This window comes from Hyperolius riggenbachi, chromosome 3 (assembly GCF_040937935.1).
Source record: "Hyperolius riggenbachi isolate aHypRig1 chromosome 3, aHypRig1.pri, whole genome shotgun sequence".
Taxonomy (NCBI): Eukaryota; Metazoa; Chordata; class Amphibia; order Anura; family Hyperoliidae; genus Hyperolius; species Hyperolius riggenbachi.
The window spans coordinates 48,061,186-48,079,246 of NC_090648.1; the positions used below are offsets into that span (position 1 = coordinate 48,061,186).

The 18,061-nt window shown below is 48.0% G+C and overlaps 1 protein-coding gene across 1 annotated transcript in view; it reads right to left on the bottom strand.

The window, feature by feature from the left end:
- LOC137562089 (mucin-2-like) overlaps positions 1-18,061 on the bottom strand; it is an 84,455-nt gene that overhangs the window by 14,746 nt on the left and 51,648 nt on the right. Inside the window, exon 6 of the mRNA XM_068273426.1 lies at positions 5,774-5,832. Coding sequence (XP_068129527.1) covers positions 5,774-5,832 — 59 coding nt within the window. The remainder of the gene's footprint in view (positions 1-5,773; positions 5,833-18,061) is intronic.

An 18,061-nucleotide genomic window follows, 5' to 3' on the forward strand; every position in this document is an offset into this window, starting at 1 on the left:
TCCCTCCACTGCTTCCTGTGCCAGCAAAAGGCCTCGCCAGACCCTGCTCAGCAACACCTTCCAGGGGGTGGTCAGGGTTCTGCCTCCCAGCAGCCGTCGCGTGCGTCAGCTGAACAGCTTGCTGGCACGGGCCATGTGCTCCCAACTCCTGCCTTATTCCTTTGTGCAGGAGGGGAGCGACATGCGTGCGCTCCTGATGTGTGCAGCCCCCGATTGGCCAATGCCCAGCCGACATTATTTTGCACGCACGGCCATCCCTGCACTTCACCGCTCTGTGATGGCCAATGTCGGGAGAGGGCTGGAGCATGCGGTGGGTCAACGGGTCCACGTCACCATGGACTCATGGAGCAGCCGGTTTGGGACAGGCCGCTATCTGTCCTTCACCGCGCATTGGGTCAGCTTGGTGGAAGGGGGTGAGGAGGGGGGAGCAGCATCGGGCACTGTCAGAGCAGCAGCACCAACAACGCAGTGGGTGGTGCCACCATGCAGGGTCAGCGGAACAGCAGCAGGTTCCTCTGATCCACTTCCATCCTCCGGCACACCAGCCCAAACCCCGCGCCTCAGCAGCAGCGTGAAGCCCCGCCACTGCCAAGCGCTGATGGAATTGGTCAGCCTGGGGAAGACCAAACTGACGGCGAACAACGTCCTGGCCAAACTCCGAGAGCAGGAGAGGAATTAGCTGACCCCCAGAGGCCTCAGAGTCGGAGAGGTGGTGTCCGACAATGGGGCGAACCTGGTTGCTGCCATCAGCAGGGGAGACCTGACCCACATCCCCTGCCTGGCGCATGTCCTAAACCTGGTAGTCCAAAAGTTCCTGCGGACCTACCAGGGGATGGACCGACTCTTTGAGACAGCAAGGAAGGTCGTGCATAATTTCCGTCTCTCACCTGCAGCCGTAGCGAGCCTGGAAGAGGTGCAGAAGGAGCTGCACCTGCCACAGCACCGGCTCATGATCGACGGCTCGCTGGAACTCCACCCTGGCGATGTTGGAGCGTCTGGTTGAACAGAGGCTGGCTGTCAGCCAGTACCTTGCACGTGCAACAGTTGCCTCCATCACTGCAACTGGGCGTGCCGCCACCAACCTCCTGTCCATCATCTCCACAGAGGACTGGGGGCACATGCAGCAGGTGTGCTCAGTCCTGGCACCCTTCCTGCAGGCCACCACCATGGTCAGCAGGGACCATGCAATGGTGTGCGAGTGGGTCCCCTTGGTGTGTGTGCTGGACAGGGCCCTGTATGCACTGGTGGAAGAGGGAGCAGCAGCCTTGGACCAGCAGGAGCTGCAGGCAGCTTCACAGGCCACCTCTGAGGAGGAGGGCTCGGAGTTGGTGGAGGTCCCTGACCTTGCTGCTGATGAGGGGAAGCAGCAGAGCGCAGCTGGACTGGTGCGGGGTTGGAGAGAGGATGAGGTGGAGGGGCCTATTATGTCTCGCTGCCTGCCCTCCTGCCTGCTGCCAGTCTGCCACACACTCAACCTCCTCACGCTACCTGCTTCTGTATTTCCTCCTGCTGTCTGTGTCTCCACTGCCAGGGAACACATTACAAGGTGCTGCTGCCCATGCGCCAACAGCTATTACGCTCAAAAATAGCTGCATCCATTTGAAAAAAAAAAAATTTTAATTAATTTAGAGGTGTCCGGGTTGAAAACTGTGCTGTCCCAATTGTGTATTGGACATAATGTGGGCTTCACGGCCGCTGTCTGGAACCTCATGCTGTGTATTTACGGCCCTGGAACCACCGCTAGGACCCAGGGCCTACTATGTCTCGCTGCCTGCTCTCCTGCCTGCTGCCAAATGCCAGTCTGCCACACACACTCATTCTCCTCATGCTGCCTGCTGCTGTATTGCCTCCTGCTGTCTGTGTGTTTCCACTGCCAGGGAACACATTACAAGGTGCTGCTGCCCATGCGCCACCAGCTATTTACGCTCACAAATAGCTGCATTATTTTAAAAGAAAAAAAAAATTAAATTATTTTAGAGGTGTCCGGGTTGAAAACTGTGCTGTCCCAATTGTGTATTGGACACAATGTGGGCTTCATGACCGCTGTCTGGAACCTCATGATGTTCATTTACGGCCCTGGTACCACCGCTAGGAACCAGGGCCTATTATGTCAGTCACATCACACTGCCTGACACACATTACTCCTCCTCCTGTAGCTGCATTGAGCTTATGCTGTCTGTGTGCTGCTACCACTGCCAGGGAGAACAGAAGAAGAACTATTTTCTGCTGCCACCTGCCCACCAACTCTCCTACCGAGTACCGACCGACTATTACCACACACCACAAATAGCTGCAAGCCTGCAACTATTTCCTCCTCCTGCTGATGTCTGTGTTTTACCACCGCCAGGGTACACAGAAAAAGGTGCTGTGGCTTGCAATGTGCCACTACCTACCTATTATGCCATCAACACAAATATAACTATGGTGTTATTAAAATAGAATATTTCCACAAATGAAGTAAAAAAAAAATATTACAAAAGAAAGGTAAACCAAGACACATAATATAATGATAGAGAAGAAGAAGAAGATGAAGAAGAAGAAGATATAGAAGAAGAAGAAGAAGATGAAGAAGAAGAAGATATAGAAGAAGATGAAGAAGATATAGAAGAAAAAGATATAGAAGAAGAAGATATAGAAGATGAAGAAGATGAAGAAGATATAGAAGAAGAAGATATAGAAGAAGATGAAGAAGATGAAGAAGAAGAAGATGAAGAAGATATAGAAGAAGATGAAGAGGATATAGAAGAAGATGAAGAAGATGAAGAAGATATACAAGATGAAGAAGATATAGAAGAAGAAGATATAGAAGAAGAAGATATATAAGACGAAGAAGAAGATGAAGAAGATATAGAAGAAGAAGATATAGAAGAAGATAAAGAAGATGAAGAAGATAAAGAAGAAGATATAGAAGAAGAAGATATAGAAGAAGAAGAAGAAGATATAGAAGAAGATGAAGAAGAAGAAGAAGATATAGAAGAAGAAGAAGAAGATATAGAAGAAGATGAAGAAGAAGAAGATATAGAAGAAGAAGAAGAAGAAGAAGAAGAAGAAGAAGATATAGAAGAAGAAGATATAGAAGAAGAAGAAGAAGATATAGAAGAAGAAGATATAGAAGAAGAAGAAGATATAGAAGAAGAAGAAGAAGAAGAAGATATAGAAGAAGAAGAAGAAGAAGAAGAAGATAAAGATGACGTAAATGAAGACTGTTACAACAACCATTTTGGACACACCTTCTCATGCAAACACTTTTCATGAAGTTAATTTACTATTTTTGAGACCTTTCTTATAACTACTACATCACCACATAATCACTTGATGTTTTTCTTCATAAAAAAGATGGTTTCATGCATCATTGACCTCCAATACAAGTTTTACAAGCTATTTAAGGCCAGCTCGAATATTGTACTCGAATACAGACTCGGATAGTGACGTTGGATATCCGAGGTCGAATCGGATATTCGATTACATCGGATATTGAACTTCGAGTGAATTCGGATAGTTTACTAGCTGAATTCGACCAAACTCGAATAGGATAATGAGGTATCCGAGCAACACTAATTACAGTACTAGGAGCAATTTCCTTCCTCACACAGCTCTGCCTCTCTGCTACAAAATCATCCCTCAGCAGGAATGCACTATCCGAGTGAATCCGAATACGTATTAGGTATCTGGAAAACCGTCCAGATACCTAGTTAGAGTACCCGATCCAGATAGCGTAACCACGGAGATGACGTCCATGACATCATTGAGCCAATCAGAGGGCTCCCAGCCCTAGCAACCAATCACAGAGGGGAACCCTGGCCAACCCCTCCTGTATATAAGGCGGGCCCATGATGAGAATCTCATCCTTGCTCATGACTGCTTACTGAGAGACATCTCCAGTAAATAATAAAAACCATCATTTAAAACTGCATTTTGTGTTCAATTATTTTATCTTTGACTAATAGTTAACGGTTTTTGATGAGCAGAAACATTTAAGTGTGACAAACATGCAAAAGAATAAGAAATCAGGAAGGGGGCAAATAGTTTTTCACACCACTGTAGGTTTCCGAATTAGTTCCAGATAGTGAAAAGTGGTATCCGAGCACCCCTGGCATTGGGCCAAGGGACCATGTGACCACGTGGTCTGCAAAGCACGGTCAGGTCTGTCCGAAGACTAAGTCAGTCCCCACACACAGCATCTCTGCCTGCACGCCGTGTGACTGCCTGCCCCAAGACTAAGTCGCTCCCCACACAGCATCTCTGCCTGCAGGCTGCTTGACTGCCTTCTCCACCAACAGGGTCCAGGACTCCAGGCGGATTCCTGAATTTTTAAGGCCGCTGCTAGCAGCGGACGCTATAGTAATTTTTCTGGTGCATCTACATGCTTGCCTAATGTTTCTGGCTGCACTGCGGCTGCAACAACAAAACATGTACATGTGTCAATTCCCCTTCGTGATCATTACCTTGCTGCGGTGAAGGGGCTTGCGTATCTGGATAGATTTGGATAGACTCAGACTCGGATTTCCGAATGGTTCGAATCCAGATATCTGGATTTATCCAGATTTTTTGCTATCCGGATCTGGAACAACACGGATATCAAAAAGAGGTATCTGAGCACCACTGTTCCTCAGTTCCAGATATAAAAAGTGTCAGGCTCTGCAGGGCTAGACCATGTTCCTGCATGGGGGTTTCTATCAAATCATCAGAGTATAGTTTATCAATCACCTTGCTGAAAAGAATTCAGATGGTGGTATGGGGCTAAGATTGCAGCAATGTGTATTTATTGTCTTCACTTCTCTGACTTTTTTCAAAGACATTATCAGGGTGTTTATCATTATGTCTCTCCCACCCAGCATGGACAGCACACATCAGCCTAGGAAGTAGATGCAGCCAGGGGTGTAACATCAAAAGAAGAAGTGTACATACATCTCCCTGACTGCTAGTTATGTTACAGCAAATCTAGCTACCTTTCAGCCTTTTTCAAATACAATCATACAAAGGTATCTGCCATTTTTCCTCATCCTGATAACTAAAAAAATGTAAGAAAAAAAGAATTAAAGAGAATCTGTATTGTTAAAATTGCACAAAAGTAAACATACCAGTGCGTTAGGGGACATCTCCTATTACCCTCTGTCACAATTTCGCCGCTCCTCGCCGCATTAAAAGTGGTTAAAAACAGTTTTAAAAAGTTTGTTTATAAACAAACAAAATGGCCACCAAAACAGGAAGTAGGTTGATGTACAGTATGTCCACACATAGAAAATACATTCATACCCAAGCAGGCTGTATACACCCATCCTTTTGAATCTCAAGAGATCAGTTGTGTGTTTCTTTCCCCCTGCAGCTATCTTCCACTGAAGTGTCCGGCTGTTTCTTCCTGCAGAGTGCAGACAGCTCTGCCTGTATGTAATTCCTCAGTATGTGAAAGCCCAGCCAGCTCAGAGGAGGATTTATCCAGCTTGTAAAAGATAAGAGAGAAGAGAGAAGCTGCCCTAATCTAAATAATACACAGGCAGTGTGCAGAGAGGGGCCTGGAGTGGGGAGTGCATAGCAGAACCACAACACTGAAGAACTTGGCAGCCTTCCAGACACAGGCTGACAAGTCTGACAAGAGAGAGATAAGTTGATTTATTACAGAGATGGTGATAGTAGAACGTGCTGCAGTAAGCCAGAACACATTAGAATAGCTTTTGGAACTTGTAGGATGATAAAAAACAGGATGCAATTTTTGTTACGGAGTCTCTTTAAGGGAGGGAGACAATGAAAGAGAGACAACACTTGCAAGACATACCTCACATTTTTGATGATGACATCTTTATACCCTGGCACACTTTTGTAGATGCCATACATCTGTAAAGGAGAGAAAGTTTGAATGGTTACATTTTTTCTCAGCTGTGAAGGGCATCAATGGAACTTGTACATGAAAAAAGGGCACCCGGAAATTTGGGATCTCAGAAATAGACGATAGAAGAACATCAGTACATTTCTTGATATTCTACTCTTCCAATAATAATTACCGTAGTAAAATAATGATAATATTAGATACCAATATTCTTATTCTCATACTCAACTCTACCGATGCCTAACCTTTGATACTCCCCCTGGATGCTTAATCTTAAAGAGAAACTGTAACCAAGTATTGAACTTCATCCCAATCGGTAGCTGATACCCCCTTTCCCATAAGAAATATATTCCTTTTCTCAAACGGATCATCAGGGGGCTCTGTATGGCTGATTTTGTGGTGAAACCCCTCCGACAAAATTATGTCAGCGCCTCACAGCACTGAGGTACTGACATCACACTGCGGGAGCCTTGTTGCATTGTGGGAAATAACAGCTGTTTACAACTGCCAAAAATGCAAGCAGCATCTCCTTCCAGTGACATCACTTGCCAGCAGTAAAAATGTCACCATGTGATAAATGTCAGAATGTAAACCAGGGAGAGGAAATATTTTACAATGGGCAAAACTGACTAAATCATTTATACATAATTATTGTAAAAAGCACTTTTTTATATCATTATTTTCACTGGAGTTCCTCTTTAACTGTACACCCCACAACTAACCTCAACCACTCCCCCACAGCAGATCTTAAAGAGGAACACCAGTGAAAATAATGTAATAAAAAAAGTGCTTCATTTTTATTATTATTATATATAAATGATTTGGTCAATGTTTACTCATTGTAAAATCTTTCCTCTCCCTGATTCTGACATTTATCACATGGTGACATTTTTATTGCTGGCAGGTAATAACAGTGGAAGGAGATGCTGCATGCTTTTTTGGCAGTTGGAAACAGCTTTTAACAGCTGTTATTTCCCACAATGCAACAAAGCTCCCACAGTGTGATGTGATAACCATGGTCCTGACATCACACTGTGGGAGGGGTTTCCCCACAATATCAGCCATATACAGCCCCCTGATAATCTGTTTGTGAAAAGGTAAAGATTTCTCATGGGAAAGGGGGTATATCAGCTACTGATTGGGATGAAGTTAAAATCTTGGTTACGGTTTCATTTTCTCCCCCCCCCCCCCCCATGGCTAACCTTAATAACCCCCTATAGCTAACCTTAACTACCTACTACGGCTAACCTTAAACCCCCCCCCCCCCAAGGAAAAAATGTGTACCTCTGCACAGTGGTGCTCAGCAGAGCTCGAATATTCGAGTAGCTCGAATATTCGAGCTCTTTTTCAGCTATTCGAGCTCGGTATTCGAGCTCCGAATAGCTGGAGCTATTCGAATGGGCTATCCGAGTACACTCGAATAGCCCATTCACTATTCGAGCTATTCGAGCAACTCGGCGCTATTCGAGCTCGGTACCGAGCTCGAATAGCGTCATAGCCCAGATTGATGTCCTTAGAGCCAATCAGAGGGCTCCCAGGCCCTCTGACGGCAGCCAATCACAGAGGGGGACCCTGGCCAGCCCCTACCCTATAAATAGCGGCCGCCATGTTCCGTTTCTCCATGCTTGCCTGAGACTTGTACAGAGAGAGAGTTGCTCCTTTGTGCTTTGGCTTAGCAAGTGCTCTATTGTGATCATTTACCTAGCGTTTTTGCTCACCTACACCTGCCATATACACCTATATTGTTGTTAGTTAGATAGACATTGTATTTTAGTTAGTAGCTTGTGTGTTACATTAGAGACAGGCAGCTGCTGCAAGCTTACAGGTTTAGGCCTCAGGGGGGCCTTGCCTCTGTGGGCAGCTGTCCTCTGTTTATTTCTCTCATCTATACCAGTATTTCTGCTGTCCTTTACTAATAGTATTGTAGTTATACTGTACTAGGAGTAGGACACTCACTGACTGTCACTGTTTATAGGCTACTAGCTAGCTCCTGCGTGTGTGCACTCACTCACTGTCTGTGTGTACACACACTCTATTTCCTTCTGATTACTGATAGATTATTGTTAGTTAGTTGTACTTACTTACTACTTACTCTTACTGTACCCGTAGGGACACTCACTGTCACTGTTCATATAGGCTACTAGCTCCTGCGTGTGCGCACTGCACTCACTGTCTGAGTGTACACACACAACACACACTCTATTTCCTTCTGATCGCTGATTGATTATCGTAATTAGTTAGTTCTACTTACTGTTACTACTTACTCTTACTGTACTAGGAGTCTAGGACACTCAGTCACTGTCCATAGGCTACTAGCTCCTGCGTGCGTGCACTCACTGTCTGAGTGTACACACACCCACACTCCATTTCCTTCTGATCGCTGATTGATTATTGTAATTAGTTAGTTCTACTTACTGTTACTACTTACTCTTACTGTACTAGGAGTCTAGGACACTCAGTCACTGTGTTCATAGGCTACTAGCTCCTGCGTGCGTGCACTCACTGTCTGAGTGTACACACACCCACACTCCATTTCCTTCTGATCGCTGATTGATTATTGTAATTAGTTAGTTCTACTTACTGTTACTACTTACTCTTACTGTACTAGGAGTCTAGGACACTCAGTCACTGTCCATAGGCTACTAGCTCCTGCGTGCGTGCACTCACTGTCTGAGTGTACACACACCCACACTCCATTTCCTTCTGATCGCTGATTGATTATCGTAATTAGTTAGTTGTACTTACTGTTACTACTTACTCTTACTGTACTAGGAGTCTAGGACACTCAGTCACTGTGTTCATAGGCTACTAGCTCCTGCGTGCGTGCACTCACTGTCTGAGTGTACACACACCCACACTCCATTTCCTTCTGATCGCTGATTGATTATTGTAATTAGTTAGTTCTACTTACTGTTACTACTTACTCTTACTGTACTAGGAGTCTAGGACACTCAGTCACTGTGTTCATAGGCTACTAGCTCCTGCGTGCGTGCACTCACTGTCTGAGTGTACACACACCCACACTCCATTTCCTTCTGATCGCTGATTGATTATTGTAATTAGTTAGTTCTACTTACTGTTACTACTTACTCTTACTGTACTAGGAGTCTAGGACACTCAGTCACTGTCCATAGGCTACTAGCTCCTGCGTGCGTGCACTCACTGTCTGAGTGTACACACACCCACACTCCATTTCCTTCTGATCGCTGATTGATTATTGTAATTAGTTAGTTCTACTTACTGTTACTACTTACTCTTACTGTACTAGGAGTCTAGGACACTCAGTCACTGTCCATAGGCTACTAGCTCCTGCGTGCGTGCACTCACTGTCTGAGTGTACACACACCCACACTCCATTTCCTTCTGATCGCTGATTGATTATCGTAATTAGTTAGTTGTACTTACTGTTACTACTTACTCTTACTGTACTAGGAGTCTAGGACACTCAGTCACTGTGTTCATAGGCTACTAGCTCCTGCGTGCGTGCACTCACTGTCTGAGTGTACACACACCCACACTCCATTTCCTTCTGATCGCTGATTGATTATTGTAATTAGTTAGTTCTACTTACTGTTACTACTTACTCTTACTGTACTAGGAGTCTAGGACACTCAGTCACTGTGTTCATAGGCTACTAGCTCCTGCGTGCGTGCACTCACTGTCTGAGTGTACACACACCCACACTCCATTTCCTTCTGATCGCTGATTGATTATTGTAATTAGTTAGTTCTACTTACTGTTACTACTTACTCTTACTGTACTAGGAGTCTAGGACACTCAGTCACTGTCCATAGGCTACTAGCTCCTGCGTGCGTGCACTCACTGTCTGAGTGTACACACACCCACACTCCATTTCCTTCTGATCGCTGATTGATTATCGTAATTAGTTAGTTGTACTTACTGTTACTACTTACTCTTACTGTACTAGGAGTCTAGGACACTCAGTCACTGTGTTCATAGGCTACTAGCTCCTGCGTGCGTGCACTCACTGTCTGAGTGTACACACACCCACACTCCATTTCCTTCTGATCGCTGATTGATTATTGTAATTAGTTAGTTCTACTTACTGTTACTACTTACTCTTACTGTACTAGGAGTCTAGGACACTCAGTCACTGTGTTCATAGGCTACTAGCTCCTGCGTGCGTGCACTCACTGTCTGAGTGTACACACACCCACACTCCATTTCCTTCTGATCGCTGATTGATTATTGTAATTAGTTAGTTCTACTTACTGTTACTACTTACTCTTACTGTACTAGGAGTCTAGGACACTCAGTCACTGTGTTCATAGGCTACTAGCTCCTGCGTGCGTGCACTCACTGTCTGAGTGTACACACACCCACACTCCATTTCCTTCTGATCGCTGATTGATTATTGTAATTAGTTAGTTCTACTTACTGTTACTACTTACTCTTACTGTACTAGGAGTCTAGGACACTCAGTCACTGTGTTCATAGGCTACTAGCTCCTGCGTGCGTGCACTCACTGTCTGAGTGTACACACACCCACACTCCATTTCCTTCTGATCGCTGATTGATTATTGTAATTAGTTAGTTGTACTTACTGTTACTACTTACTCTTACTGTACTAGGAGTCTAGGACACTCAGTCACTGTGTTCATAGGCTACTAGCTCCTGTGTGCGTGCACTCACTGTCTGAGTGTACACACACCCACACTCCATTTCCTTCTGATCGCTGATTGATTATTGTAATTAGTTAGTTGTACTTACTGTTACTACTTACTCTTACTGTACTAGGAGTCTAGGACACTCAGTCACTGTGTTCATAGGCTACTAGCTCCTGCGTGCGTGCACTCACTGTCTGAGTGTACACACACCCACACTCCATTTCCTTCTGATCGCTGATTGATTATTGTAATTAGTTAGTTCTACTTACTGTTACTACTTACTCTTACTGTACTAGGAGTCTAGGACACTCAGTCACTGTGTTCATAGGCTACTAGCTCCTGCGTGCGTGCACTCACTGTCTGAGTGTACACACACCCACACTCCATTTCCTTCTGATCGCTGATTGATTATTGTAATTAGTTAGTTCTACTTACTGTTACTACTTACTCTTACTGTACTAGGAGTCTAGGACACTCAGTCACTGTGTTCATAGGCTACTAGCTCCTGCGTGCGTGCACTCACTGTCTGAGTGTACACACACCCACACTCCATTTCCTTCTGATCGCTGATTGATTATTGTAATTAGTTAGTTCTACTTACTGTTACTACTTACTCTTACTGTACTAGGAGTCTAGGACACTCAGTCACTGTGTTCATAGGCTACTAGCTCCTGCGTGCGTGCACTCACTGTCTGAGTGTACACACACTAAATTTACTTGTGATTACTACTGATTATTGTAACTGCTAGTTGTACTTCCTGACTGTTACTACTTACTTACTGTACTAGGGGACACTCACTCAGTCATCTCACCAACCAACCCACTCCATTAAAGTACCCCACTTTTCACCCGCCCTTTTACAAAACTTTTGTCTATACGCCCAAAACATTTAAGATGTCTGGAAGTGGCAGCCAGCGCGGTTTGGGCAAGGGGAAGGGCAGCAAGGGAATCAGGAGGAGAGGGAGCAGCAGTGTGGCAAGCCGCGGCCGCGGGCGCGCCACCATGCACAGTTCCGCAGCAGCAGCAGCAGCGTCAGTGGCTAACATTCCTCCCATAGCCACTGGCCGTGGACGCCTTGGGCGCCGCCCAGCAGGAGCATCTGCAACTCACGCTGCAGAGACACAGCAGCAGCAGCGTGTAGCACCTGCTCCCATTTTCCTCCAGCCGGGTCGGAAACGTCCCATTGAGGAAAAGGATGCAGACACTGTGGTGCAACTCATGACGGAGGATGAGCAGCCCGCCATCAGCTCTGCATCCGAGGCCTCCACCCTCACCACCACCACCACCCCTGTTCGCAGCAGCCGCCCAGCAGGGTCTGGGGAGGAGGCCAGTTCACCGTCACTCGCCGACCTGTCATTCAGCAGTCTTTTGACCCCAGGCATCATGAGTAAATTGTCTGCTGTTGTTGGCGATCTTGAGGAGGAGATGCTGATGGGCACTTTGGGGGATGAGGGATTGGACAGCAAGACTGTGGCGACAGTCAAGCAGCCCATCCATGCATCAGGAGAGGAGTTTGGGGGGTCCTCATCCCAGCAGGACATGTTTCAGGAGGGGGAGGATGATGATGACCCGGTGACAGACAGAGACTGGGTGCCACCACCTCCAGGGGATGTCGTCCTCAGCAGCTCTGAGGAGGAGGAGGAGGATGCGCTTGTGGGCCTTGCAAGGAGGCGCATCATTGCAAGTATTGGCAGCGTCCCACAGCCTGCTGGTGTCTCAGGCTCAGCAGCAGCAGCAGCAGCATCAGCCAGTACCACCCCCAGCCGCACCCAAGCCCCCCCCCCAACCACCACAGGGAGACAGGCAGCAGCGCTTCCATGCCGTAGGGGGAAGTTTCTGTCACCAATCTGGCGGTTTTTCACCATGCCCACTGTGTACAGCAAGTACGCCACTTGCAACCACTGTCAGCGGAAGTTGAGCAGAGGTGCAGACCCCTTAAAGTTCAGCACCAGCTCGCTCATCAACCACCTGGCGGCTAAACATTTCCACCAGCATGAGGAGTTCCAGAGGCTGAAGGCATCTGCTGCTGGCAGTGGCACCACACCCATCACTGCACAGCCTTCAGCAGCAGCAGCAGCAACAGCAGCCACCCGCCCTCCTGCTCCTCCAGCAGCACCAGCAGGAGTGCGGAAACGCACTGCTCCTCCCCCCTCTGCAACTCCTGCCGCCGACACTGAGGCCTGTTCTGGCAGCCAGTCCTCAGTGGCCTCCTCTGCTGTGTCTGCTGATTCCCGTGTCAGCAAAAGGCCACGCCAGAGCCTTTTGAGCGAGTCCTTCCAGGGGGTGGTTAGGGCTCTGCCTCCCAGCAGCCGTCGCGTGCGGCAGCTGAACGGCTTGCTGGCACGGGCCATGTGCTCCCAACTCCTGCCGTACACGCTCGTGCAGGAGGGGAGCGACATTCGTGCGCTGCTTGCTTGCGCAGCCCCAGACTGGCAGCTCCCCAGCAGACACTTCTTTGCCCGCAAGGCCATTCCTGCACTGCACCGCTTTGTGATGGCCAATGTGGAGCGAGGGCTGGAGCACGCGGTTGGTGAAAGGGTCCACGTCACCATGGACTCCTGGAGCAGCCGCTTCGGGACAGGCCGCTACCTGTCCTTCACTGTCCACTGGGTCAGCTTGGTGGAAGGGGGTGAGGATGGGAGAGCAGCAGCGGGCACAGCAGCAGCAGCAACACAGTGGGTGGTGCCACCCCGCAGGCTCAGGGGAACTGCAGCAGGTTCCTCCGATCCTCTGCCATCCTCCGGCACACCTGGCCAAACCCCCCGCCTCAGCAGCAGCGTGAAGGCCCGCCACTGCCAAGCGCTGCTGCACTTGGTCAGCCTTGGGAAGACCAAGCTGACGGCAACCCATGTGTTGGCCAAACTCCAGGAGCAGGAGAGGATTTGGCTGACCCCCAGAGGCCTCAGAGTCGGAGAGGTGGTGGCCGACAATGGGGCCAATCTGGTTGCCGCAATAGACAGGGGAAACCTGACCCACATCCCCTGTCTTGCCCACGTGCTGAACCTGGTGGTGCAGAAGTTCCTGCGCACCTACCAGGGGATGGGCGAACTGCTGGAAACGGCAAGGAATGTTGTGCGTCACTTCCGGCGCTCGGCTGCAGCCTGTGCGAGCCTGGAAGACGTGCAAAAGGAGCTGGATCTGCCACGCCATCGGCTGATCCTTGACGTTCCGACTCGCTGGAACTCCACCCTGGCGATGTTGGAGCGTCTGGTTGAACAGAGGCGCGCTGTCAAACAGTACCTTGCCCTGGCCACTGTTTCCGCAGCTCAGAGAAGGGACAAGACCAGCAACTTCCTGTCCATCGTCCCCGATGATGACTGGAGGCACATGCAGCAGGTGTGCTTAGTGCTGGCTCCCTTCCTGCAGGCCACAAACATGGTGAGCAGGGACCATGCTATGGTCTGCGAGTGGGTGCCCCTGGTTTCTCTGCTGAACAGGGCCCTCGATGCTTTGCTGGAACAGGGAGCGGCAGCCTTGGACCAGCAGGAGCGGCAACCAGCTGCGCAGTCCACCTCTGAGGGGGAGGAGGAGGAGGACTTGGTGGAGGTCCCTGACCTGGCTGCTGATGAGGGGGATCAGCACAGCGCAGCTGAGTTGGTGCGGGGGTGGAGAGAGGATGAGGCGGCAGAGGAGGAGGATGAGGACAGCACTGACGTCGATGTGCCAGCAGACGTGGCCCGCCTCTTCCCAATGGCAGCGCACATGCTGACGTGCCTGCGCAGGGACCCCAGGGTGATCCAGATGAAGCAGAGGGAGGACATCTGGATCAGCATGATGTTGGACCCACGCCTCAAGGGGAAGTTGAGCCAGTTCCTGCCGCCTGCAGGAGGAGACCCAGCGCAACAAATAAGGAGCTTGCAGCAGGCCCTTGTTGAGCGCTTGGAGGAAGCCTTCCCCCAGCCTTCCACCCCCACTGTCCAGCAGCCAGCACAGAGGCAGCAGCAGGTGCCTGCATCCAGCAGCAGCAAGCGCCCCACAGACCTGCTGTCTCTCAGCCACGAGCTCTACAGGACTGTAGAGGCTCCGGCAGCAGTGACTAGAGAGGAGATGCATGCAGCAGCATCCTCCTCCGGTCACAGCCAGCGCCTGACCCGCATGGTGGCTGACTACATGGGGTCGTACAGCGGGCTTGACAGCGATGCCCCTGTTGATCCCATGGAGTATTGGGTCAAGCGCATGGAGATCTGGAGCGAGCTGGCGCAGTACGCCCTGGAAGTGCTGTCCTGCCCCCCTTCCAGCGTGCTGTCCGAGCGCTGCTTCAGTGCAGCTGGTGGCGTGGTCACCGAGAAACGCTCACGTCTGTCTCACAAGTCTGTGGACAGACTGACGTTTCTCAAGATGAACCAGGCGTGGGTGGAAGGCGAGTTCCTGGCCCCTGTTGTCGGCGAGAGGGGGACATGAACTGGCTGCCGGAACCATCGTTAATGTGCCTTACCACCCTTTACCACCTCCTGGCTCCTGCTCACTAAGCCAGCCTGGTTCACTTTGACTATTACGTCGCCTGCAGCCACACATTTTACACCTACAGTGGGCTGCTGTGTACTGCCCTTCTGCTGTCTGTCTGTGTTTCCCACTGCCAGGGTACACAGAATTACCTTCTTCTGCTGCCACTCTGCCACCAGCTATTACGTCAAACAATAGCTATATTGGTTGCAAAACCAAAAACCAAAAAACCATAAAAAAAAAAAAAGGTTTAATTTTTCTGAGGTGCCCGGGTTGAAAACTGTGTTGTCCCAGTTGTGTATTGGACACAATGTGGGCTGCACGACCGCTGTCTGGGACCTCCTGTTGTGTTTATTTACAGCCCTGGTATCACCGCTAGGTACCAGGGCTATTATGTCACGCTGCCTACCTGCTGCCACACTCACACTGCTCCTCCATACCTCCTCCTGCTGCTGCTGCTGCTGTCTGTCTGTGTTTCCCACTGTCAGGGTACACAGATGATTTACCTTCTGCTGCCACTCTGCCACCAGCTATTACGTCAAACAATAGCTGCTCGCCTACTCCTCCATTCCTCCTCCTGCTGCTGCTGTCTGTCTGTGTTTCCCACTGCCAGGGTACACAGAATTACCTTCTTCTGCTGCCACTCTGCCACCAGCTATTACGTCAAACAATAGCTATATTGGTTGCAAAACCAAAAACCAAAAAACCATAAAAAAAAAAAAAGGTTTAATTTTTCTGAGGTGCCCGGGTTGAAAACTGTGTTGTCCCAGTTGTGTATTGGACACGATGTGGGCTGCACGACCGCTGTCTGGGACCTCCTGTTGTGTTCATTTACGGCCTGGTATCACCGCTAGGTACCAGGGCTATTATGTCACGCTGCCTGCCTGCTGCCACACTCACACTACTCCTCCATTCCTCCTGCTGCTGCTGTCTGTCTGTGTTTCCCACTGCCAGGGTACACAGAATTACTTTCTGCTGCCACACTGCCACCAGCTATTACGTCAAACAATAGCTGCTCACATTACTCCTCCATTCCTCCTGCTGCTGCTGCTGTCGGTCTGTGTTTCCCACTGCCAGGGTACACAGAATTACCTTCTTCTGCTGCCACTCTGCCACCAGCTATTACGTCAAACAATAGCTATATTGGTTGCAAAACCAAAAACCAAAAAACCATAAAAAAAAAAAAAAGGTTTAATTTTTCTGAGGTGCCCGGGTTGAAAACTGTGTTGTCCCAGTTGTGTATTGGACACAATGTGGGCTGCACGACCGCTGTCTGGGACCTCCTGTTGTGTTTATTTACAGCCCTGGTATCACCGCTAGGTACCAGGGCTATTATGTCACGCTGCCTACCTGCTGCCACACTCACACTGCTCCTCCATACCTCCTCCTGCTGCTGCTGCTGCTGTCTGTCTGTGTTTCCCACTGCCAGGGTACACAGATGATTTACCTTCTGCTGCCACTCTGCCACCAGCTATTACGTCAAACAATAGCTGCTCGCCTACTCCTCCATTCCTCCTCCTGCTGCTGCTGTCTGTCTGTGTTTCCCACTGCCAGGGTACACAGATGATTTACCTTCTGCTGCCACTCTGCCACCAGCTATTACGTCAAACAATAGCTGCTCGCCTACTCCTCCATTCCTCCTCCTGCTGCTGCTGTCTGTCTGTGTTTCCCACTGCCAGGGTACACAGAATTACCTTCTGCTGCCACTCTGCCACCAGCTATTACGTCAAACAATAGCTATATTGGTTGCAAAACCAAAACCAAACAAACCATTAAAAAAAAAAAAAAGGTTTAATTTTTCTGAGGTGCCCGGGTTGAAAACTGTGTTGTCCCAGTTGTGTATTGGACACAATGTGGGCTGCACGACCGCTGTCTGGGACCTCCTGTTGTGTTTATTTACAGCCCTGGTATCACCGCTAGGTACCAGGGCTATTATGTCACGGCGAGCTGCCTGCCTCATTGACTGCCTGCTGCCACACACTCATCCTCCTCCTCCTGCTGCTGAATTTACCTCCTGCTGTCTTTGTGTTTCCACTGCCAGGGAGCACATACAATGGCGCTTCCAACATGCGTGCGCCCACCAGCTATTTGTTACGCTCAAAAATAGCTGCATTTCTTTAAAAAAAAATTGAAAAGAGAAATACGTGAAGAAGAAGAAGACGATATTGAAAAGGAAGGAGAAGATGAAGATGAAGAAGAAGAAGAAGAAGAAGATGAAGAAGAAGATGAAGAAGATGATGAAGAAGAAGATGAAAAAGAAGAAGAAGATGAAGAAGATGAAGAAGAAGAAGATGAAGAAGAAGAAGAAGATGAAGAAGAAGAAGAAGAAGATGAAGAAGATGATGAAGAAGATGAAGAAGATGAAGATGAAGAAGAAGAAGAAGAAGAAGAAGAAGAAGAAGAAGAAGAAGAAGAAGAAGATGATGATGATGATGATGATGAAGAAGAAGAAGAAGAAGAAGAAGAAGAAGAAGAAGAAGAAGAAGAAGAAGAAGAAGAAGAAGAAGAAGAAGAAGAAGAAGAAGAAGAAGAAGAAGAAGAAGAAGAAGAAGAAGAAGAAGAAGAAGAAGAAGAAGAAGAAGAAGAAGAAGAAGAAGAAGAAGAAGAAGAAGAAGAAGAAGAAGAAGAAGAAGAAGAAGAAGAAGAAGAAGAAGAAGAAGAAGAAGAAGAAGAAGAAGAAGAAGAAGAAGAAGAAGAAGAAGAAGAAGAAGAAGAAGAAGAAGAAGAAGAAGAAGAAGAAGAAGAAGAAGAAGAAGAAGATGAAGATGAAGATGAAGATGAAGATGAAGATGAAGATGAAGAAGAAGAAGAAGAAGAAGAAGAAGAAGAAGAAGAAGAAGAAGAAGAAGAAGAAGAAGAAGAAGAAGATGAAGAAGAAGACAATATAGAAGAAGAAGAAGAAGATATAGAAGAAGAAGAAGAAGATATAGAAGAAGAAGATCGAGAAGAAGAAGAAGAAAGATAAAGAAGAAGAAGAACAAGTATATACAGTAACACTACTGAACAAAATTAAGGACACAACTTCTCTTTCCACATTTTTTTTTAAAGGAACATCCCCACATAATCACTTGCTGTTGTTACTTGGAAAAAAAGAGGTTTCTTGCATCATTCACCCTCAAAACAAGTGTTGGAAGCTATTTAAGGCCAATTCGAATAGTCAGCTCGA